Source organism: Pristiophorus japonicus, chromosome 1 (assembly GCF_044704955.1).
Source record: "Pristiophorus japonicus isolate sPriJap1 chromosome 1, sPriJap1.hap1, whole genome shotgun sequence".
Classification (NCBI taxonomy): Eukaryota; Metazoa; Chordata; class Chondrichthyes; family Pristiophoridae; genus Pristiophorus; species Pristiophorus japonicus.
In genome coordinates, this window is record NC_091977.1 from 188,890,253 (window position 1) to 188,914,843 (window position 24,591).

The 24,591-nt window shown below is 41.7% G+C and overlaps 1 protein-coding gene across 4 annotated transcripts in view; it reads right to left on the minus strand.

Annotated features, from left to right (window-relative positions):
* Positions 1 to 5,711: 5,711 nt before the first annotated feature.
* ssbp2b (single stranded DNA binding protein 2b) overlaps positions 5,712 to 24,591 on the minus strand; it is an 810,931-nt gene continuing 792,051 nt past the window's right edge. For all 4 annotated transcript variants that reach the window (XM_070885543.1, XM_070885533.1, XM_070885522.1 and 1 more), the window contains one exon: positions 5,712 to 11,591. In XM_070885543.1, coding sequence (XP_070741644.1) covers positions 11,562 to 11,591 — 30 coding nt within the window. In that variant the 3' untranslated portion in view covers positions 5,712 to 11,561. The remainder of the gene's footprint in view (positions 11,592 to 24,591) is intronic.

Below are 24,591 nucleotides of genomic sequence, written 5' to 3' on the forward strand. Positions count from 1 at the left end.
AGGCCTCAGGTATTGCCTCCCTTCATTTCTGAGGCAAAAATGCTTAATTTTCCACAATTTTGCAGCCCAATCTCACCAGGCGCTAACTGTTCAAAAAAATAAAACTTAGCACCCTGACCGAATTTCGCCCCCAAAGATTTCAATGTTTGACAACACATTAACAGAAACTTTACATGAGCATTGGTGAAAAAATCCAAGTGCCTACCTTGTGTGTTGTTAGTTGGTATGTTTGCACAAGGATGAGGGTGAGCGTGAGATGGGGAAGTGATAATGCAGATAGAGAGGGATGGGTGAAGGTGCAAGGTAAGTTGTGTAAGGATGTCAGGAGTAGGGTAAGGAAGGCAGAGTGATGGGGGTGTGATGAGTGGCAAAACAGGATGAGGTTGAGTGTGGCTTTGCATTGACATTTCGTGATCTACTGAGAGCATTGAAAGGTTTGCGTCACTGCAGCCTGGTCTTCCTGTGCAATGTGCAACCAGGCTGCGTTGGTCTCCTGGAAAGGTCTCTTCTGCCCATTGGTAGGAAAGAGAACCTCCCTGCGTGTTTTGACTCCCTCCATAAGCATTGTGCAGTGCTTGTCAGTGTTTGCAGCACCTCAATACTGTAGAACATTGACAGCACAACTGTCAAAATCAAAATTAATTTAAAGGAAACTGGCCGATGGCGTGTCATCGAATGATGTCACCAGACCTGTTTCCTTTTAATTGGGAGAGAACCGTGCTGGGCAGACTTAACAAGCCCAATCAGGGGAAAGTCATGTGGGAGGCTGGGATGGAGACAGGAGTGGGGTCGGAGCCCGCCACCAACGTCGCCCGCCTCACGGCCAAAGAGTCTGTAAAGGTATATAGACAGGTTAAGTGAATGGGCAAGAAGGTGGCAGATGCAGTATAATGTAAGAAGTTGCAAGGTTATTCTCTTTGGTAGGAATAATAGAAACATAGAATATTTTTAAATGATAAAAAACTATTAAATGTTGGTGTTCAGAGGGATTTAGGTGTCCTTGCATATGGAACACAGAAAGATAACATGCAGGTACAGCAAGCAATTAGGAAGACAAATGGTATATTGGGCTTTATTACAAGGGGGTTGGAACACAAGAGTGAGGAAGACTTGCTGCAATTGTACAGGGCTTTGGTGAGACCACATGTGGAGTAGTGTACAGTTTTGTTCTCCATACTCAAGGCTGAGAGCGGTAGATTTTTGGACTCTAAGGGAATGAAGGGATATAGGGATCGGGCGGGAAAGTGGAGTTCAGGTCAAAGATCAGTCATCATATTGAATGACGAACTAGGTTTGAGGGGCCGTATGGCCTACTCCTGCTCCTTATGTTTTGTCCTGAAGTCATTGGGGTAATTTTGGTCTGGGCCCAAACCGAGAGGCCCGAGGATGAATGAAAATTGGTCGCCAGGCCTCATCAGCATACTCGACATGGCAAAGGCATTAATGTCAGGCCACTTGCCTCGCCAGCAGCAGCCCTCAGGTAAGTCCCAGGAGGATGGATTGGTGTGGGCTACAGGAGGGAAGGAAGAACGGGGGAAGCGATCATGACTCCTATGGAGTCAGAGGAGCTGCCTTTACACAGGATGTTTTTTTATTGAAATCATTTTTGTTTTAAACTTACCTGTTGTTGATGGCTGCAAGGACCATTGAAGAATCCTAAGTGGGGCAGGCCCACGCCTGCTCCTCTCATTGTCCATGAATTTTGAAAAGGGATCTCTTAGCAGGCTCCTAATATACGTATTTATGAGGCCCAATGCAATACTGAGCTGGTATTGATTGACTCTGCTCCATTAAGATGCCTTAAGCCCAACTTTAGAAGAGAATGTGTTACTTTATCAGTATGTCATTTTTCTGTTTTTCATGCAGATGACCTGCCCCTCTTTTCAACAAGACTTAAATCAGGGGCAATTCTGATGTAAATGACAGAATTTCTGGGACAGTAGCTTGAGCCCTTATTAGCCTATAATTTGCACAACTTTCGGGGAGCAGATACATCTTCTGCCAGCAGCCAATTATTTAGTGTGTATTTTAGAATTAGTCTAACTTTGGTATATTTGATTCATGCTGAAATTCTGGTCTCCTATGCCAAAGGGAATCTTCTGCACTTCTGCATCAAAAGGAATCTTGGACTTTCAGGTCCAGACCATCCCCATATGCAAATGTGTTGTTCCTAACTCACATTGTATGATGAAATCTACAGCAATGTCTTTTGTATTAGTATCAATTTCATAAGTTTTACTCCAATTTTCTTTCCGTACTGGATCTCAGAGTTCCTAACAGTAGTGCAGTTGAGATCAGGAACTTGGAGACATGGGGTAAATTGAACTTGCATCACACCATTGCCTGGACCTGGCATGCTTCAATATGTACTACTTTAACTAGAAACATTTGTTTACTACTCTATGTCCCCCTAGCTGCTCGGTGCCTAGGAATGCTGATACATTTCTACATCTGTGCACTGTCCATTCTGTTACTCATTAGCGTTTTATTATACTATGTACTACATGGGATTCTTTAAATGTAACATGCAACTTAAATACTCCTGACAATTTTCAGCTTAATTCCATGTACCTTGGTCTAATACAAATATATAAAAATTATGGATAGGAAAAAACATGGATCAAAGGGAAGAGAAGCAAATGCATCTGAATGGAAGCAATTATTCTTCAGTTCCCTTCTTGCTACAATGCTATATGGACCAGAGGGACCTATGGATCAGTGGAGGTGGCCTTACTCACAGTTTTTGTTCCCTCTGGTGAGTGGTCCAAGGTTTTGAGAATTCCTGTGGCTTCTGGACTTTTATAAGATATAAGAACATAATAGGAGTAGGCCATTTGGCCCCTTGAGCCTGCTCTGCCATTCAATAAGATCATGGCTGATCTGATCCTGGCCTCAACTCCACTTCCCCACCCGCTCCCCATAACCCTTTACTCCCTTATCATTCAAAAATCTGTCTATCTCCACCTTAAATATATTCAAAGACCTAGGGGCCGAAATTGTTGAAGGCCAAAGGCCGCACAAAGGAACGCCGATGGCCCCTGATACCTGGCTGTACTTTGGACAGGAGTTTCGGCAATAAGTCCTTTGAAAGGGCGCTCAGCGGCAAAAGAGATACTTACGCCGTCAATCTGGGCGGCAGCTCTCATTCTCGGCGGCAAAGGCACTTGCCGCCCAAGTGCCGCCGAGGATGGATAAGGCCCATGGAGGGTCGAACAGCTGGAAATAAAAATCATCAAAAAAAAAACATTGGAACACCTTCAGGGGACCCCATCCAGGTAAGCTGCTGTAAAGAAAATTTTAAAAAAATGTTTACTAACATTTTCTTGCACGCCTTCATACCTACCTTCGGGGATAGACCAGCCTCCTCGCAGTGGTCCTTTCCCGTCCTGGCACCGACTTCTGCCCGCACCAACTGGCATCTCGGCTGGCGGGAGGCCACTTGACCGTCCACTGACGTCAGCGGGCGGTTCCCGGCGGTTCTCCCCTCCCGCCCGCTCCAGACCAAATGGAAACTCGTACAGGGCGGAACCCGAGGAGGAATGTCGGCGGATCTTGGTGGCAGTGGGCGTAAGGCCATCAATTTCGGCCCCCCAGCCTCCACAGCACTCTGGGGTAGAGAATTCCAAAGATTCACAACCCTCAGAGAAGAAATTCCTCATTTCCGTTTTAAATGAGCGACCCCTTATTCTGAAACTAAGCCCTCTGGTTCTAAATTCCCCCATGAGGGGAAACATCCTCTCTGCATCTACCCTGTCAAGCCCCCTCAGAATCTTATAATTTTCGATCAGATCACCTCTCATTCTTCTAAACTCAAAGGAGTAGAGGCCCAACCTTTCTTCATATGACAACTCCTTCAGCTCAGGAATCAACTTCGTGAACCTTCCCTGAACTGCCTCCAATACAAGTATATCCTTCCTTATTATTTTGAAGCAGTTTTAAATTGGTAAGAAATCAAATACTGTACTGCTCTGTGTATTTTGCTAATTAATCTATTTTGCTTCTGCATTATTTGTCTCAATAAAACCAGAAAGCTGATATTCAACCTTGCAAATAAAACCCCATCAGAAGAGAAATATTATTTAGCAATTATTCACCAACTGAGAGCAAATGTCCCATTACAGACAACAAAGAAAAGGAACTACATAACACTCTAGAGATATATTTTTATACCGCATTATAAACTCAACACTGGCATGCCATACTCATCCCCAAATGCCATTAAAGGGACTGCATTTTGTCATCCTTCTAATCAACTACCTGCCTATATTTCTGCAGTAATTGGTGGACAAAAATGAGAAATAACTATTGGCCTGGATTTTGTGTTGAGAATAATGGTGATGCTAATAGCGTCGCCATTAGTATTGAGTACATCGGACAGCAACTTCCAGAGTACGTGTATGTACAGTTAAATGCGGAAACTGCGGTCCAAGTTACCCTGTTCCTGCACAGGCTGTGCTATAACAGCACCTCGCCAAGAGACTCGGCATTAAAATCCATGTAAGAGCATGAAGTTGGGGTAATTACCCACTAAACACGCCAGAAAAAGTTAGGGCTGGTGCATTCAGTGAATTTGTAATGACGTAATCGGTCATAATTACTGCCAGATAACCCACCTGACCCTTAAAATTTAATTTTAGAAGTGTGGAGTCACATTCCTTCAGAATTTAATTCGTGATGGTGATTTAAGAAAAAAATTAAAATGTTATTTTTTAACTTTTTCTATCTGTCTCTTACCTTGCTCTCTTAATCCCATCTTGCTTTCCGTACATGATTTAAATCTAATTTATACTTCCTGGTGAGGATTCACCAATCTGATTGGTTAAAGAGCCTCGCTGTGGTTTGACCTGCTCACACACACCACAGATCCCCTGTAGAGGGCACTGCGCTGTATCAGATGCCTGGCAACAGCAAGTCTACACTCAAAAGCCCGCGAAACTCTGTGGGCAGCTATCAGCACAGTGAACGTTCCTTCGTCGCCATTCCTTTGTCGCTTACCCGCAAAATCCGAGCCACCGTCTTCAATTATTTTATTCTTGCCTCCATCTAGTAGATGTCCTCACTAGTAATACTCTCTGATATACTACAGACTCTGTTTGCTGCTACTTCACAAACAAACTACTTTTCTAGATCCCAATGGTAACATTATATACAAGGTCTACTTGTAACTAAAGCAGTCCAGTGAGTACCTTAGAGGTCAACAACTTTCATTATTGAACTTCACTCTGAAAATGTTCATGTTGTTTTCATTTTTGCCAATTACTTGCTTTAGAGGGTTGTTGTCTTTTTAGAAATCTATTATGTATCTTCTATTTGTTTGTGGTAAGTAGATATTTTAGGTAGCATAGTCCTAGAGAACAGAGAAGTGACCTGAATTGGTAAGAAAATTACCTCCAATCCTCATTGCTTTTATTAGTTTATGTGTAAAAGGGGAAATTAGGTCACTAGCAACAGGCCTATCTTTTAATGGAAAAATCTATACACGCATCAAAATTGTGAAGACACTAAAATGTCCAAAAAATTCGGCCTACAAGTTTTCACTCTCAGAGCATTGATTCATGTGGATAGGTATTAGATATACCTTTAAAACAATTCCATGACTTTGCCTAATAGCAATATATCAACTCAAGAAGCTTGGCACATAATATTTAATGTTTAAATCAAGGAACAAGGCCTATTATACATTTGTTGTAACAGTTTAATGAGCATTTTTTTTCAATCTAAGAAACTTTACAATTTAAAGAACATACAAATGGTGTAATACATAATGTGCTGAACAATAAACCAGGACACATTGCTAATTAGTACTCAGGAACACAAAGAAAAGTGAAGGTAAAACTATTAAATACAATACTGTTGTGCCTGCAGGAACAAATACAAAAAAGTAAAACATTGGGATAAGGAAATTCATTTTACACATTGAGTTCATGCAATGATGTGCAGTGCTGGGCAGCCATCAAGATATGCTTCATACTTTATACAGCAACTTCTATAAGCCATCTGCATAAATTAAATTTGCCCTAAAAACCTAAAGTTATATATATTTTTCAATTTTAAATGGGTACTGACCTGATAAGTTGATTCTTTCATATACTCATGGACCACATACAATAAAGGTTGGAATTTGTAACATGTATAGTTTAAATTCACTGAAAAGTAAAATAGTTTCGATTTAGAAGAAACAAATTGGAAATAATAATATTGGTGACTGCTCATTATCTCGAATTGATTTGAAGAACAAAGTGCAGAAGCACATCTTTTTCTTATAAGTATAACATAGTCATAGCAATGTCATTGGTTAATAGATGTGCGACAGTTTTCAGTACAATGACCAGGAGTGATGAATTTTTACTACCTGGCATTTCACTCTGACCCTGTGCTCACAGAAATGATGCCTTTCAGCAGGTTCTTCAGATCAGTTAGACCTCATCAGAAGACACCAAATACAAATGCAATTGAAATACTGGGACCTCGCCTACTACTGTACAAATAGTTTAGAGTAAAGGGTTTACTTCTTTGAGCCTATCTGGCTACACAAATTTAACTAGTTAAAATCTTATTTACCATGATATATGCATTTTAATAAAAGTCAGGTTATCTGCTTTCCAGATTGAATCTAACTACCTATGTGCTGCACAGCACCATGGAACACAGTGAATTTGATTCAGAAAGAACCGTACTAAAAAAGCAAGTTTTCTGAAAAACACAGGATGGCTCCTCTTTGGCCCAACTAGGCTAATTTTAGATTTAAAAAATCATTACTATACACTAGCTTTTAGTGTATTTCACCTATGTTTTCTTCAAGAAATTCAGTTGATCTTTTTAAAATGTGGATCACTCAAAATAAGTCGAAACAAAATGATTTCGAATGCACTTCATATTCTGTAATATGAAACTTAATAAAAAGTTTAGGCTATGTAAAAGAGTTGTGCAATTTATTGATACATGGGGAAAAATAGACCAATAAAGGGATACAATAAAAAAAATCAGTCCTATATAAGCACTTATTTGATACCTCTTTCTGTAAATGAAAACTTGGGGGAACAACTTATTTACCTTTGCAGCTTTTACATAAGTGCAATTTACATCATGTGCATATAAATGAGATGCGACATATTATTGGATTGTACGGGCACATGCATTTTTATTAAGTTTAATCTAGATTTTGCCATTTGGAAGTTAGAGGAAAATATACTCAACTTGCTATTTTCTCTTAAAAAAACTATAGATATTCAGGGCAAAATGATATTTCAATTAGAAAAGCTGAATTTAGTGTTTTCTGGCAGTTTATGTTTAGTTGGCTGAAATCTTTAATACATCCACATCAGAGATTCCAGAGATGGTTAAGCATGCTCGACAAGGCAAAAATCAAATACAAAAATTAAAACAAAATAAGAAAGAATTGGCTAATTTAGTGACATACTAACAATAACTACAGAAACACACTTGCTACATGGAATCAATATGCGCTTTACAACAGTATTTTACAGTATAAACCATAGTCAAGACAAAGTTTGTTACACAAACTACATTATTTTACATAACACACCAGAAAGACTTTTGGAACAATTACCACTCTGTTATTGCAGCTACCTATCCATCGCAGAATTAAATTTATTTATATTTGCCTTTCATAATCTCTTGTGCAAATGTTGGAAAAATAGTGGTAAATGGTAAAGGATCAAAGATCACTGGATTTTCTGATTCCAAAAGTGTGTGGCCTATTGGATCCTAAGAGTACTGCTTACATGAATTTCCTGTAACAGGCAAGGTTTCCTCTCAAATAACCATTTCTCAATGTGAGGCACAAAGTAAAGGCAATATTATAGAAATCATAGCAAAATACAAGGGAAAATTGTCACAAAATAAATTTTCATAACTAACTTATACACATGGTTTACAAGTTGGCCTTTTGGATTATACAGAGTTCACTGACTTAAACAAATCCTGTTAATCTGAAATATTATGTTGTGTACTGTCATCCTACATACACAACTGTAATATCATTGAACCAGTTTTAGCATGTGACCTGAAAAGATGTTGGTCAAATGTGTAATGTAATTTCAGATGTTTGAAGGAATATTCCTCACAGTACACTTTGAATTAACTAAAATATCCCAACAGACAAATAATTTGGACAAGTTCGATTGCTTGGTGGACGTGAAGCAATTCCAGAAGTGGGACTTGGAAATTGGAGATGTAGCCTATTTAATCTGTTGATCAAACAAGTATTATACAATGACTGGACTCCAGTTTAGAAAAATGAACAGTGCGATCTCATAATATTCAGTGCTTATATGAACAGAAGGGACAGACCATGCATATACAAATAATTAATGGAGTTAATATAGTCCCTCTAAAGAAGCTACCCCTATGTGTTAAATTATTTCTTCAAAAATAAAGAATGATTTTTGTCTAAGTTTCGGGCGGAAACTGGGTGGTAATGGTCAATAAATTGTAGCACTAACCGCCCCATCCCCACTGACAATCATCCGACTGCGATTTTGGTGCAGACTGGGAAACAGGTGAGCAGCGCTCCTGCCTGACACAAGCGGGAGATTACTCAGACAGTATGCAAACCGGGGTCCTGCACCATATTTAGGATTCTGATGCAAATTTGGTCTGGGTGAAGCGTGTCTTCTGAATGGAACTGAGCATTGAATGAATTGGCCCCACAAAATTCTTCCTGTCCATTGTGGATTTCCCTCCCCACTAGGGATTTCCCACCTCACGCCCTTTAATGCTTAACATCTAGCTTGGCTCCGCGGAGCTGCCGCAAGTATCGCAACTATTCCCAACTTGGCTGTCCAGTGCTGGAAGCTCACCAATATTATTGAAATGAGGCTCGATCATGAAAACGGTTCAGACCTCATGTTGACATCATTGCCCTGCCCACTGCCATGCCATCAAAGGTCACCCCAACTGTTTTAAGAATGATTTTGATATACCTTATTTCTTATCAAGAAAATCAAGTGAACTTTAATGAGTTATAAATAGTTTATAAAATGGAAACAATAAGAAAACATATCAAGAAAGCACATCTTCTTTCAGGTTGTTGGTGGTGGGCAGTGGTTTAAGAAAATATAAACCAGTTATCTGCTATTAATATGTAACCCAAATACTCAATTGAGCTAATGCTGTGATATCTTTTTCACTTAAATTGATTAATATTACAAGACTAGATGAACAACTTGGATGAGTAACACTGTTCATCCCAGTTCTAAAGAACAACTCTCTGGAATTCTAAAACAGGACAAAATATAACAACGTTTTAATGCACTCAGGATTCCAATGAAGCTTAGAGAGATAATAGTATTTTGACCTGGTTCAGTGAAAACGTTTGGCTGTTTAAAATGTGTTTCTTTAGTACAAGACATGGCTTGTACAACAATTTTACTTGCATGCTCAGGACATTTGGTGAGAACAGGCCAGTTCTTCCCAGAACCCAATCACAATGCTCTAAATCACAACATTAAATATGCCATACTGGCATAACTTCACAAAACTCACAAAAAATTCATCATATTTCAGCAAACTGTCACTAAAGGAAAGCTAGCTATAACCACCTCAATCAGCATTGTATTCAGACTGAAATTCAAAATTGTATGTGATTACTATGCATTTGACTTGGTACTGGCATTACATTTCTGGTTAATATATAAATCATCTTCAAAAGATAATACAAGAATAAAAAGGCCTGACTGACCATACTAAAGTTAGTTTTTGGGGTGTTGCGGTGCCTTTTTTTCTTTTGCTTATACATATACATCATGCAAGCAAAAAAAATCATGATCAGGTTGTTGTACAGAAACTCCATATCTGTTTGTTAGGGCCTTTTCAAATGAGGAACCACAGGGAAAGGATTACATATTCAATCTTCCTATTTTGCTATTTCACTAAGTGTTCACCAATTGCTTAGCTTCTCATGATTCAATACTTTTTACTAGAGATCCATTACCACAATTATAAGTGGTAGCTGGATGACTCAAATACCTTGACCAGTTGCACAAATGCCTCTCTCTGGTGTTGTGCAATCATTACTAGTTCCCATGTGCAAGTCCCTGAACAATTAAAAAACAAATTCTACACTTAAATTCATTGTCCTACAATAGAAAATTGTACTAGTAAAAGGAACTAACTTTTTTTAAAGTATCATCTGCATAATTGGAGTTTGGAGTCAGTTAACCTCAAACCAACATGCATGATTAAAATGTATTTTAAAATCATGATTCCATTTAGAGAAATTTTGGTAATTCCCATTGAAACATCCTTTTATGTGGTCTGAGAACAGAAAAGGTTAGCCTGCAATTTATACAAAATGTTATACTAATTCCACTCTCAGACCAGAAAACTTTCCCTTTGGAAAAGGTCCTAACTGCAGTAACTTTGAGAACCCTCACTCTCACACACATACAAATCAAAAAACAAAAAAAAGTTGTTTGTTACAATCTACACATAATGTACATTTACAATATATCATTTTGCACAGAAGGAAGAATAAGGAATACATGAAAATTTACAAAAGATAGTTTCATTTTCAATTTTTTTTAAAAAGAGGTAATGGCTAAAATGCAGATCTTTAAGGGGCAACATTAAAATAAGGAAGAATGGCCATCTTCTATTAGTGGTGGACCAAGGTCACACAGGTTCTACAATTTACCATTAAATATTCTTAATCGCACGCCCAGATTACTACATTTCTGGACATTTTACTGCCATCAGGGAAAGGGGATAGAGAGAGAAATAAAAAGACAATTTTGCAATTTCTGAGCTGCAATTACCATAGCACTTATTGGCTATTGTCAGTGACCACAAGCATATTCCATCTAGTGTTCAACATTGATATGCCAGAACTATAGTTAAGGACCTGAATCCACCACTGCATTATATGATTAAATGACAGGCTCTCTCCTATAACACAGGACAATTAATGTAGTTCTAATTCAATGAATAACACTTACTGAACACAATAGTAAGTGCAAGATATTCATTTGCTTTTCTTTTTCCCTTCCAAATTTATCTTATCCTACAGTGTTTGGCTAGTATATTTGTTCTGCTAAGTAGCAATGATTTCTTATAAAGCATAAAAGAGGTATCATCAGGAGCTTATTTCTGCATTACAAAATTACAAGTAACATCACTTCTGAGATATTTAAACTAAAAACTGAACTTGGAAGGGAAAAAAAGAAAGTAGACTCACATTAAGCCGTGTTTGTGATTGTATTCGTTCAAACAGCTGAATCAAGCACACCATGTCTTATTAAACTGTGGGAGGTCATGTAAGTTACTGTGTGTTGCCTAGATCAGGCATCTCCTACATTTAAATGGTTGAACTGTTCAGTCTCTGAGGTTTTGTAAACTTAAAAAGAATATTTTGGACCCGCTTTCAGTACACAATGAGACACTATTGTCATTTGCAGAAAAACAACAGGGTCTTTGCTAGAATCGAAACCTCTGTTTTCTGTAGACCTTTGTAAAATATTTCATTCTTCTCTTGGATGTACTTATTTCATCTCTTAAGAGGGCAAACCTTTCTGGTCTTGATCAAGAGGATGGATACAAGATCACACACTCATTGTCATGCTTGGAGAATACTGTGAAAAATAAACAAAACAGCATATGAATGTCATTTAAGAATCAAGTATTTTGTTTAATTGGCAAGCATATGGAAATAATGTAAACATATTATGAAAATAAACACCTACACTAATCAGTTTGGTTTATTACATTCTAACCAATATATATCCACGGTTTAAAACATTTTACACTGGCCCAGGAGAAAGCATTATTAATTCAAGTCTGTAGTATGGTTGTACCTGTACTCAAATTCTCCCATGAGGTACATCTACTGTACTCTATAACTAGAAGTTTAAACAAGGTACTGCACCATTAATTGAAATGGGGGCAACTATACTGGCCAAATGCACTTAGTGCTGAGTGGTACAATGGGGTTTGCCATGGTTAGGTACTTGATCTATGGGCTCCGTGTGCTGCTTATGACTCGAAATTGTTCCCATCTCCATTATGCGCTGGGTTACATGGCTCTTAAATGGAAGCTGGTGCAATGCTTGATCAGAAGGCTGGTATTGGACGCATTATCCACCCCCTTCCCCACAAGAAACTGTGGCAACTCACTAAGCTTACTTTGATAGCACCTATCATCCAGGTGACCTCTACCACTGCGAAGGACAAGAGCAGCAATATCATAGGAAAACCATCACCTCCTGGTTCCTTGAAGCACATCTGTTAGAGAAATCTATCTCCAATTATCCACTTTCTCACCACATCTCTCAGCCTCTTCTTCCTTAGGAAATACTTCCATTACACTGTCTAATTAACTCCACAACTCTATTACTCTTTGAGTAAAGAAGCTTTTTCTGAATTCCCTTTTTATTTATTTTTTTTAAACTTGAGTTCCCTGGTGTTTGAACTCTTTAAGCATCATCAGATTACACTGTCTGAATAGTTTATTATTTGAACATCTCATTAAAAAAAATAACTTTATGAAACTTTTTTTGAACAAAAATAAAAAAAACGATTGACAGTTTTTTTCAGAATACCTTTCATCAAATCACACACAAGAACTTGAGTCATAGGAAGGCTTAAGCAAACAGTGGGAGATAGAGAATGTTGACAAACAGAAAGGTTTGAAATGATCAAAAAAATGCCCACATGCAGTGGGGACCTTTTGACTGTCAGACATTTTAAATTTATTAACAAAGACTATTGGTTAGTGCTAATGAACAAATGGCTCCAAGATGTGGCCAAGTCTTGAACAGATTAATTTCCACTCAACAAGTACCACCTCATAGTCAAATTGTCAATACTTATTTATAGCAAGTATATTCCAGGCACTTCGTTTCATTGTAATTAGGATTTAGAACTGTAAAATGGTTTCTGTATGAAACCCTAGTTTGTTATGACATTACCGTAAATCCAGTATTTAATCAACATAACTTTAGCACAAGCTTTAAATATCTTGCATTGTTTTAGAAATAATGACATTATTAGGTGAGAAAGGATTAATACAAGTTTTCAATTTAATCTCAGGATCACATCTATAAACTATTCAGGTTTTATTCTCAAGATTATGGCACCAATTGATTTCCTCACAATAAAGTACAGCCTTATTCTTAATCCAAAGCATCCATAATTCCAGGTGTTGAACATGAAAACATTTTGCACATGAAAGTAACAAATACATCAGTCGTGGTTCCCAATCTTCCATGCTATCCAGCAACGTCTGCTAGAAATATGTGCGGACTTTGAGTGAGGACAGAACCAGTCTCAGCTATGATGCCCTGTGGTCAAAAGGTAACCAATAATGCTCATAGATGATGAAGGGCCATTTGGATGAGGTACTTGTGGGTACCTGCACCAATGGAATCATAGTCAGGTAAGTAGTCAAAAAGTAGAGGCGGGGAAAGGAGAAATTAATAGGAAGAAAAGGGAAATTAAAAAAAAAAGAAACTGTCCATAAACCATATAATCTTCTTGGCATTATGAACTGAATGCCCCAAAAGTGTAAATATCATGCTAAAAGCATCAGTCTGAAAATATTATAAAGCCAAGGATTAGATTTGATCAGTCCTATGTAGAACAGAATCAGAGGCTAATGTTATGTGATGTGTAGTTGACAGATGCTTGTGCACAATGATCAGAGTTTAACAAGTACCCAATTGCATTAAATATGGAACTTTTTTCATGCGTTTCAATGCATGCAGCTAATTTTTAGCATCTGCTTTTTCCTAACATTTAAAATATTCTTTCAAAGTTTTAAAAATTCCCAAGGGTCTAACTGACTGCCTAAGCACTTCTGAAATACAACTTCACACTGGGTTGGAGATATACTATAGCCAATGCAAAGTCAATGATGTGCGAGATACCCTCTTGGAGATGGTCTTACACCCTTGACTCTAATGCATTTGCCGATTAGTTTGGGATGCAACGCCCCAGTTATATTGTCACATTTCACGTTAAAATCACTTTCCATCAATGCAAAAGTAAATGATAAATGTGTTATAGTAATGAAGCATACTGATATAGGCCAATTCATGAGTATATTGATTGTCAATTAAGATGTTTAAATCAATTATAACTATTTTGTTGCCATACAACATGTTGTAACTTCTGTAAAAATTATGGTGATCCACACCACAAGCAAGTCCCTTCTGTGGTGTCAACATTGGCTGAGTGGCAGCGTTCTTGCCTGAGTCAGATGGTCATGGATTCAAGCCCCACTTTTGAGACTTAATCACTTTGACCTGGAATTAGCAGTCAACGGCGAAGCAAAGAAGTTCGCTGCTGGCCCCAAAGAAAGCTGCTCATAATGTGGTGAGAAGTTTGTCTTTTTCGACATGCAAGTGATTTCAGTGCAGTAAAATGGGGAATTTCTAACATGATTTGCAGTGACGTCAACAAACTGTCTAAGCAACCAATTACATTGCAGAATTCTCACAGACAGGGAAGCAGAAAATGAGAACTTGCCTTCATCCCGATTTTTAAAAAATGTTACAAAGAGCAAAACAAAAATTAGGGTTCTCACATGGGGATAAGGTGGAACCTGAAATAGTCATGATCAAACTTTAAAAAAATACCACGTTTTTTAAGTTCCTTAAAATTGTATCATATAATGGGGAAATTTGACACCCATAAAATTAAAATTAGATTTTCAGGACCATAACATTTGTTTAGCAGTCAATACGCTGTTAGAACCCGAGTTACACTTAATCCAATAAGGCCTAAAATATAAGGCTCAATTTCCCCATGATTTATGCCGTTTTTTTGGTGCGTGCCGCTTTTTTTGTCCAAAGTTAAAAAATACAAGTTTCCCCAATCAATTTGCACCAGCGTAACTCAGTTAGTTACGATTTTTTTAGGTTTGTTTTTTTTTTAGTCAAAGGGGGTGTAATGTGCCACCCGTGCCAATTCTGGCCAGTTAGACAAGTTTGGCCAGCTCAGAATTACTCCAGTTCTTCTTAGGCCAGCGTATGTGGGCCTCTGTAGAAAAACCTTCTGGTGAGTTAAGAAAATCGGCGCAGGTAAGCAAATCAGGGCAGCAGATGCCCAGACAGCAGTAGCAGGAGAGGTAAAAGAGAGTGGGAGAGAGGGAGAAGCCTTTCAGGTATAGTTAGGTGCGGGGACCGGGAGGGAGGAAGCCATTCGGCCTGGGATAGGTGAAGGGACCGGCATCAGGAGGCCATTCAGCCAGGGCTGGATGCAGGGACCGGGAGGCCGTTCGGCCTGGGATTAGTGTGGGGACCGTGAGGGAGGAAGCTATTTGGCCTGGGATAGGTGCGGGGACCGGGAGGGAGGAAGCCATTTGGTCTAGGATAGGTGTGGGGACTGGGAGGGAGGAGGCCATTCGGCCAGGGATAGGTGCAGGGATCGTGACCGGGAGGCCATTTGGTCTGGAATAGGTGCCGTTCGGCCAGGAATAAGTGCGGGGACCAGGATGAACATAAGAACATAAGAATTAGGAACAGCAGTAGGCCATCTAGCCCATCGAGCCTGCTCCGCCATTCAACAAGATCATGGCTGATCTGGTTGTGGACTCAGCTCCACTTACCCGCCCGCTCCCCGTAACCCTTAATTCCCTTATTGGTTAAAAATCTATCTATCTGCGACTTGAATACATTCAATGAGCAAGCCTCAACTGCTTCCTTGGGCAGAGAATTCCACTGATTCACAACCCTCTGGGAAAAGAAATTCCTTCTCAACTTTAAATTGGCTCCCCCGTATTTAGCAGCTGTGCCCCCTAGTTCTAATCTCCCCGACCAGTGGAAACAACCTCTCTGCCTCTATCTTGTCTATCCCTTTCATTATTTTAAATGTTTCTATAAGATCACCCCTCATCCTTCTGAACTCCAACGAGTAAAGACCCAGTCTACTCAATCTAACATCATAAGGTAACCCCCTCATCTCCAGAATCAGCCTAGTGAATCATCTCTGTACCCCCTCCAAAGCGAGTATATCCTTCCTGAAATAAGGTGACCAAAACTGCACGCAGTACTCCAGGTGCAGTCTCACCAATACCCTGTACAGTTGCAGCAGGACCTCCCGGCTTTTGTACTCTATCCCACTCGTAATGAAGGCCAACATTCCATTCGCCTTCCTGATTACCTGCTGCACCTGCAAACTGACTTTTTGGGATTCATGCACAAGGACCCCCAGGTCCCTCTGCACCGCAGCATGTTGTAATTTCTCCCCATTCAAATAATATTCTCTTCTACTGTTTTTTTTTTCCAAGGTGGATGACCTCACATTTTCCGACATTGTATTCCATCTGCCAAACCTTAGCCCATTCGCTTAACCTATCTAAATCTCTTTGCAGCCTCTCTGTGTCCTCTACACAACCTGCTTTCCCACTAATCTTTGTGTCATCTGCAAATTTTGTTACATTACACTCTGTCCCCTCTTCCAGGTCATCTATGTATATTGTAAACAGTTGTGGTCCCAGCACCGATCCCTGTGGCACACCACTAACCACCGATTGCCAACCTGAAAAGGACCCATTTATCCCGACTCTCTGCTTTCTGTTAGTTAGCCAATTCTCTATCAATGCTAATACATTTCCTCTGACTCCGCGTACCTTTATCTTCTGCAGTAACCTTTTGTGTGGCACCTTATCGAATGCCTTTTGGAAATCTAAATACTATCCATGCTAATACATTTCCTCTGACTCCGCGTACCTTTATCTTCTGCAGTAACCTTTTGTGTGGCACCTTATCGAATGCCTTTTGGAAATCTAAATACACCACATCCATCGGTACACCTCGATCCACCATGCTCGTTATATCCTCAAAGAATTCCAGTAAATTAATGAAACATGATTTCCCCTTCATGAATCCATGTTGCGTCTGCTTGATTGCACTATTCCTATCTAGATGTCCCGCTATTTCTTCCTTAATGATAGCTTCAAGCATTTTCCCCACTACAGATGTTACCTGCCTTTTGTCTGCCCCCTTTTTTAAACAGAGGCGTTACATTAGCTGCTTTCCAATCTGCTGGTACCTCCCCAGAGTCCAGAGAATTTTGGTAGATTATAACGAGTGCATCGGCTATAACTTCCACCATCTCTTTTAATACCCTGGGATGCATTTCATTAGGACCAGGGGACTTGTCTACCTTGAGTCCCATTAGCCAGTCCAGCACTACCTCCCTAGTGATAGTGATTGTCTCAAGGTCCTCCCTTCCCACATTCCCATGACCAGCAATTTTTTCGCATGGTTTTTGTGTCTTCCACTGTGAAGACCGAAGCAAAATAATTGTTTAAGATCTCAGCCATTTCCACATTTCCCATTATTAAATCCCCCTTCTCATCTTCTAAAGGACCAACATTTACTTTAGTCACTCTTTTCCTTTTTATATATCGGTAAAAGCTTTTACTATCTGTTTTTATGTTTTGCGCAAGTTTACTTTCATAATCTATCTTTCCTTTCTTTATTGCTTTCTTAGTTATTCTTTGCTGTCGTTTAAAATGTTCCCAATCTTCTAGTTTCCCACTAACCTTGGCCACCTTATACGCATTGGTTTTTAATTTGATTTCCTTGGTTATCCATGGCTGGTTATCCCTTCTCTTACCGCCCTTCTTTTTCACTGGAATATATTTTTGTTGAGCACTATGAAAGAGCTGCTTAAAAGTCCTCCACTGTTCCTCAATTGTGCCACCGTTTAGTCTGTGTTTCCAGTCTACTTTAGCCAACTCTGCCCTCATCCCACTGTAGTCCCCTTTGTTTAAGCATAGTACGCTCGTTTGAGACACTACTTCCTCACCCTCAATCTGTATTACAAATTCAACCATACTGTGATCACTCATTCCGAGAGGATCTTTTACTCGGAGATCGTTTATTATTCCTGTCTCATTACACAGGACCAGATCTAAGATAGCTTGCTCCCTTGTAGGTTCTGTAACATACTGTTCTAAGAAACAATCCCGTATGCATTCTATGAATTCCTCCTCAAGGCTACCCGATGCAATTTGATTTGACCAATCGATATGTAGGTTAAAATCCCCCATGATTACTGCTGTTCCTTTTTCACATGCCTCCGTTATTCCCTTGATTATTGTCCACCCCACCGTGAAGTTATTATTTGGGGGCCTATAAACTACGCCCACCAATGACTTTTTCCCCTTACTATCTCTAATCTCCACCCACAATGATTCAACATTTTGTTCATTAGAGCCAATATCGTCTCTCACAACTGCCCTGATATCATCCTTTATTAACAGAGCTACCCCACCTCCTTTCCCTTCTTGTCTATCTTTCCGAAATGTCAGATACACCTGTATGTTTAATTCCCAGTCTTGGCCACCCTGCAACCATAGTTCAGTAATGGCCACCAAATCATACCCATTTGTAATGATTTGTGCCGTCAACTCATTTACTTTGTTTGGCCAGGGATAGGTGCGGAGACCGGGAGGGAGGAGACCATTCAGCCATGGATAGGTGCGGGGAACGGGAGGCCATTCGGCCAGGGATATGTGCCGGGACCGGGACTGGCACTGGGAGGCCCTTTAGCCTGGGATAGGAGCGGGGACTCCCCCCGCAAAGTCAAAGTGAAAACTACTGAAAAGGTGAGGCATTCGGGAGCCTTTCTTTCCCTGGTGGACCGCCTCGGTACAAATGTCTGTTCTGGTATGTTGGCTGTGCCCTCGCTGGGCTGGCGTGGTGTTGGCCCTGCAGGGCTGCTGGGTGAGCCTGGCCTTGCTGGGCTGTTGGGCATGATGGGTTCAATTTCCTGGTCCGGCGTGGTGTCGTTGATCCTTTGGGTGTGTGTTGTGGGCACGAGAAAGGTGGTGTCTGCTGTGGGTTGTTCAGGGCAGTCTGTGAACCGCAGCCTCGTTTGGTTCAGATGCTTTCTGCAAATTTGTCCATTGTCTAGTTTGACTACAAACAACCTGTTTCCTTCTTTAGCTATCACCGTGCCCGCGATCCACTTGGGACCATGTCCATAGTTTAGTACATACACAGGGTCATTCAGATCAATTTCCCGTGACATAGTGGCATGACCATCATTTACATTTTGTTGCTGTCGCCTGCTCTCTACCTGATCATGCAGGTTGGGGTGAACCAGCGAGAGTCTAGTTTTAAGTGTCCTTTTCATGTGTAGCTCAGCCGGGGGCACCCCTGTGAGCGAGTGGGGTCTCGTGTGGTTGCTGAGCAGTACTTGGGACAGGCGGGTTTGGAGTGAGCCTTCTGTGACTCGTTTAAGGCTCTGTTTGATGGTTTGTACTGCCCGCTTTGCCTGCCCATTGGGGGCTGGTTTAAACTGGGCCGAGGTGACATGTTTGATCCCATTACGGATCATGAATTCTCTAAATTCGGCACTGGTGAAACATGGCCCGTTGTCACTGACCAGTATGTTAGGCAGGCCGCGGGTGGCAAACATGGCCCTCAGGCTTTCAATGGTGGCGGTGGCGGTGCTTGCCAACATTATTTCACATTCAATCCATTTTGAAAAAGCATCCACCACCACCAGGAACATTTTACCAAGAAACGGGCCCGCATAGTCGACATGGATCCTTGACAATGGTCTGGAGGGCCAGGACCACAAATTTAGTGGTGCCTCTCTGGGCGCGTTGCTCAACTGAGCACATACGCTGCATTGCCGTACACAGGATTCTAAGTCAGAGTCGATACGGGGCCACCACACGTGGGATCTGGCTATCGCTTTCATCATTAATATACCTGGGTGTGTGCTGTGGAGATCCGAGATGAACGTCTCCCTGCCCTTTTTGAGTAGCACTATGCGGTTACCCCACAAAGGGCAGTCTGAATGGATAGCTCGTCCTTTCACCGCTGGAACGGCTTGATTGGCTCTTGCATTTCAACAGGGATGCTGGTCCAGCTCCCATGCAGTACACAATTTTTTACTCGGGACAGCAGAGAATCTTGGCTGATCCAAGTCCTAATCTGGCGGGCCGTGACAGGTGATTTATCATTTTCAAACGCTTCCATGACCATCAACAAGTCTGCGGGCTGCACCACCATCAACAAGTTTGCAGGCTGCGCCATTTCCACCCCCATGGTGGGCAATGGTAGCCGACTGAGATCATCCGCACAGTTCTCGGTGCCTGACCTGTGGCGGATGGTATAGTTATACGCTGATAGCGCGAGTGCCCACCTTTGTATGCGGGCTGAGGCATTAGTATTTATCCCCTTGTTTTCAGCGAACAGGGATGTGAGGGGCTTGTGATCGGTTTCCAGCTCAAATTTGAGGCCAAACAGGTACTGATGCATTTTCTTTACCTCGAACACAAACGCTAATGCCTCTTTCTCAATCATGCTGTCGGCTCTCTCGGCCTTAGACAAACTCCTGGAAGCATAGGCGACAGGTTGCAACTTCCCCGCAACGTTAGCTTGTTGTAATACACACCCGACTCCATACGACGATGCGTCACATGCTAGCACAAGTCTTTTACACGGGTTAAACAATACAAGCAGCTTGCTGGAACATAAAATGTTTCTGGCTTTCTCAAAAGCAATTACTTGTTTTTTTTCCCCATACCCAGTTCTCACCTTTGCGCAATTACACATGTAGGGGCTCTAAAAGGGTGCTTAACCCCGATAGGAAGTTACCAAAATAGTTGAGGAGTCCCAGGAACGACCGCAGCTCCGTGACGTTCTGTGGCCTGGGCGCGTTCCTGATAGTCTCTGTCTTGGTGTCTGTGGGCCAAATGCCATCTGCCGCAATCTTTCTCCCCAAAACTCCACTTCTATTGCCATGAAGACGCATTTCGACCTCTTCAGCTGCAGCCCTACGCGATCCAATCGCTGGAGGACCTCCTCCAGGTTGTGTCGGTGCTTGGCGGTGTCCTGACCCGTGACCACTATGTCATCCTGAAAGACCACCGTGTGTGGTACCAACTTGAGTAGGCTCGCCATGTTTCTCTGGAAGATCGCTGCAGCCGACTGAATTCCAAACAAGCATCTGTTGCAGATGAACAGTCCCTTGTGCGTGTTGATGCAGGTGAGGCCTTTCAAAGACTCTTCCAGCTCCTGCGTCATGTAAGCCGAAGTCAGGTCGAGCTTGGTTAACATCTTGCCTCCTGCCAGCGTCGCAAATTGGTCGTCTGCCTTAGGTAGCGGGTATTGGTCCTGTAGCGAGAAATTATTAATAGTTACTTTATAATTGCCGCAAATCCTGACCGTGCCATCACCTTTGAGTACTGGAACAATCGGGCTGACCCATTCGCTGAATTCCACTGGGGAGATGATGCCCTCGCGTTGTAGCCTGTCCAGCTCGATTTCCACTCTCTCCCTCATCATGTGAGGTACCGCTCGCGCCTTGTGGTGAATGGGTCGTGCCTCTGGGACCAAGTGGATCCGCACCTTCACACCGGAAAAATTTCCAATGCCTGGCTCAAAAAGGGAAGGAAGTTTGTTCAGAACCTGAGTACATGAGGCCTCATCGACATGTGATAGTGCTCGGATGTCATCCCAGTTCCAGCGGATTTTGCCCAGCCAGCTCCTTCCAAGCAGTGTGGGGCCATCACCCAGGACAATCCAGAGTGGCAGTTCGTGCACCGTGCCCTCATAGGTGACCTTGACCATGGCGCTGCCTAGGACTGTGATAAGCTCTTTGGTGTACGTTCTCAGTTTCGTGTGGATGGGGCTCAGGGCTGGTCTGAATGTCTTGTTGCACCACAGTCTCTCAAACATCTTTTTACTGATGATGGACTGGCTAGCGCCAGTGTCCAGTTCCATGGCTACGGGTAAGCCATTCACAATTTTATGTTTAGCATTATAGGTGGGCATTTCGTCGAAAATGTGTGCACCCCGTGTACTTCAGCATCTGCCTCCTCTCTCTGAGGCTTAAAATTGCTTTGATCCACCATGGACCGATCTTCCTCTGCCACGTGGTGGTTAGCAGGTTTTGCAGAGCTTGCAGCTCATTTGCAAGCTCGTTGGAGGTGCCCCATTGTTCCACAGCTCTTGCAAACATATACTTTGAAGCGGCATGAATAGGCTGAATGGAAGCCTCCACAACGCCAACAAGGTGTGAATTGCCTTGCATTCATCCTTTGTTGCGGACTCTGAGTCATCTGGGTCACCTGAGGTCTGCTGGCAGTTGCAGACTCGTGGTTTCTGCCCTGTACATTTCTGCTCACAAACACAGTTCCAGCTATTTATGAACATTGCTAGCACTTGTGTGCTGAGAGATTTGTTTGGTGTTGTCACTGATGGACATAAATGCCTGTGCTGTCGCAATGGCCTTACTGAGGGTTGGTGTCTCTACAGTCAAAAGTTTTCGTAGGATGGTCTCGTGGCCAATGCCCAGAACAAAAAAGTCTCTGAGCATTTGCTCCAGGTAGCCATCAAACTCACATTGTCCTGCAAGTCGCCTTAGCTCGGCGATGTAGCTCGCCACTTCCTGACCTTCAGATCACTGGCACGTGTAGAACCGATACCTCGCCATCAGCACGCTCTCCCTCGGGTTAAGATGCTCCCGAACCAGTGTACACAGCTCCTCATACGACTTATCTGTGGGTTTCACTGGAGCTAGAAGATTCTTCATGAGGCTGTAGGTCGGTGCCCCGCAGACAGTGAGGAGGACCGCTCTCCTTTTTGCAGCGCTTCCTTCTCCGTCCAGCTCGATGGCTACAAAGTACTGGTCTAGCCGTTCGACATAGGCTTCCCAGTCCTCACCCTCTGAGAACTTCTCCAGGATGCCAACAGTTTGCTGCATCTTTGCGTTGGAGTCGTATTCTCGTCGCCAGTTATTGTGTTCCTTATTCAGATGAGGCTGCACACAGGGAGGTTAAAGTAACAATCTTTAATAAGACACTCCAGAGTGAGGAACAGGCCTTAGGGGCCGGCTTATATACAGTGCTCCCAAGGGATGCTGGGATCCCTTGGGACTTCAGGGGATGAGCTCCCTGGTGGTGGAACATGGGACTGCATGCTTTACAGATACACAATAATAAATTAGGAGGGGCAATAGAATTAAAAGGGGGAGCTCCGAAATTACAGAATGAGTTGGACAAGGTATTTAAGTGAGCAAAACAATGGCAGATGAAGTTTAATGTCGATAAATGTAAAGTACTACACATAGAAAGGACACATTAATGTGTGTACTTAATGAATGGTGTTGAAATAGCTAAGCATGAAGTTGATTAAAACAACGCACTATCTATCCTTCAGATATACGTAAAAGATCTCATAACACTATTCAAAGAACAGGAAATCTCTCCCAGTGCCAAAGCCAACATTTATCCCTCAACCAACACTGCCAAAAACAGTTTAACTGGTTATTCATTTAATTGCTGTTTTTGTGACTTTGCTGTGAGCAAATTGGCTGCTGTCAAATAATAAACAATTACACTTCAAAATTAATAACATTTCCTGTAAAGAGCTTTGGGATGCACTAAGGAAGTGAAAGTTGATAAATAAATGCAAGTTATTTTTTTTCTTAGCAGATAGATATCCAAGTATGCCACAATACATGTTCCATGTTCACTGCTGATCCTTGCTAAGCCCTCGAATAACCTTGGCCCAAAAATTGCAGTCGGAGGCTTCCTGCGGGCGGATACAAAAGAAATTACGAAAATACCTGGTGGTCCCGGAGGAATGAACACGTACGCTCTGAGGCCTAAATGCGCAGTTCGGTGCGGAGGACAACGCATCCCAGGAGCGTACGCGCATCACTGGGATCACATGGGCCTGGACCACCAATCACAGTGCATGTATTCCCATTGGTAGTAATGGTGAGTTCCATTTGTACGGAGCTCCCATTACTATGACTGGGAATACCCCCCGAAACACATTAAGTAAATAAAAAAAAACCTTGTTTATTTACAATGAATAGAAATTGAATTAAATTAAATGTTTTAGAAAAAAAAATAATTTTTTTGAATTTATGTTTTAATAGTGTTAAAAATAAACTTACCTTAATGATGAACAGGGTTTTTACATAAAAATTAGTCATAAAATGTATTTTTTCTATCTTTTAAAACTCTTACGCTGGTAAAAGCAGTTCTTACACCTGCTTTTACTAGGCATAAGAGTTTTAAGAACATTCGCTGGGCAGGAGTTGGGCAAATACCCCAAATCGCCACCTGCGAAGGCCGAATGGCCTACTCCTGCACCTATTTTCTATGTTTCTATCAGAACCAGGGGTCACAGTCTAAGGATAAGGGGTAAGCCATTTAGGACCGAGATGAGGAGAAACTTCTTCACCCAGAGAGTGGTGAATCTGTGGGTTGTTGAGGCCAATTCACTAAATATATTCAAAAAGGAGTTAGATGAAGTCCTTACTACTAGGGGGATCAAGGGGTATGGCGAGAAAGCAGGAATGGGGTATTGAAGTTGCATGTTTAGCCATGAACTCATTGAATGGCGGTGCAGGCTCGAAGGGCCGAATGGCCTACTCCTGCACCTATTTTCTATGTTTCTATGTTTCTCCCAGGGATGCGTGTGATCTGTCAATTTTGACAGATTGCAAGTGCCGGGTTTAGGCACATGCGCAGTGCATGCCTAAATCCAGAACTTGTGGGGCCTCTTCGGACACATGCGCACCCAGAGAGGCCGCAATTTACAGCCCATAATATCTCTTCCATTGTTTATCATGCATTTCTGTATTCCACCAGGG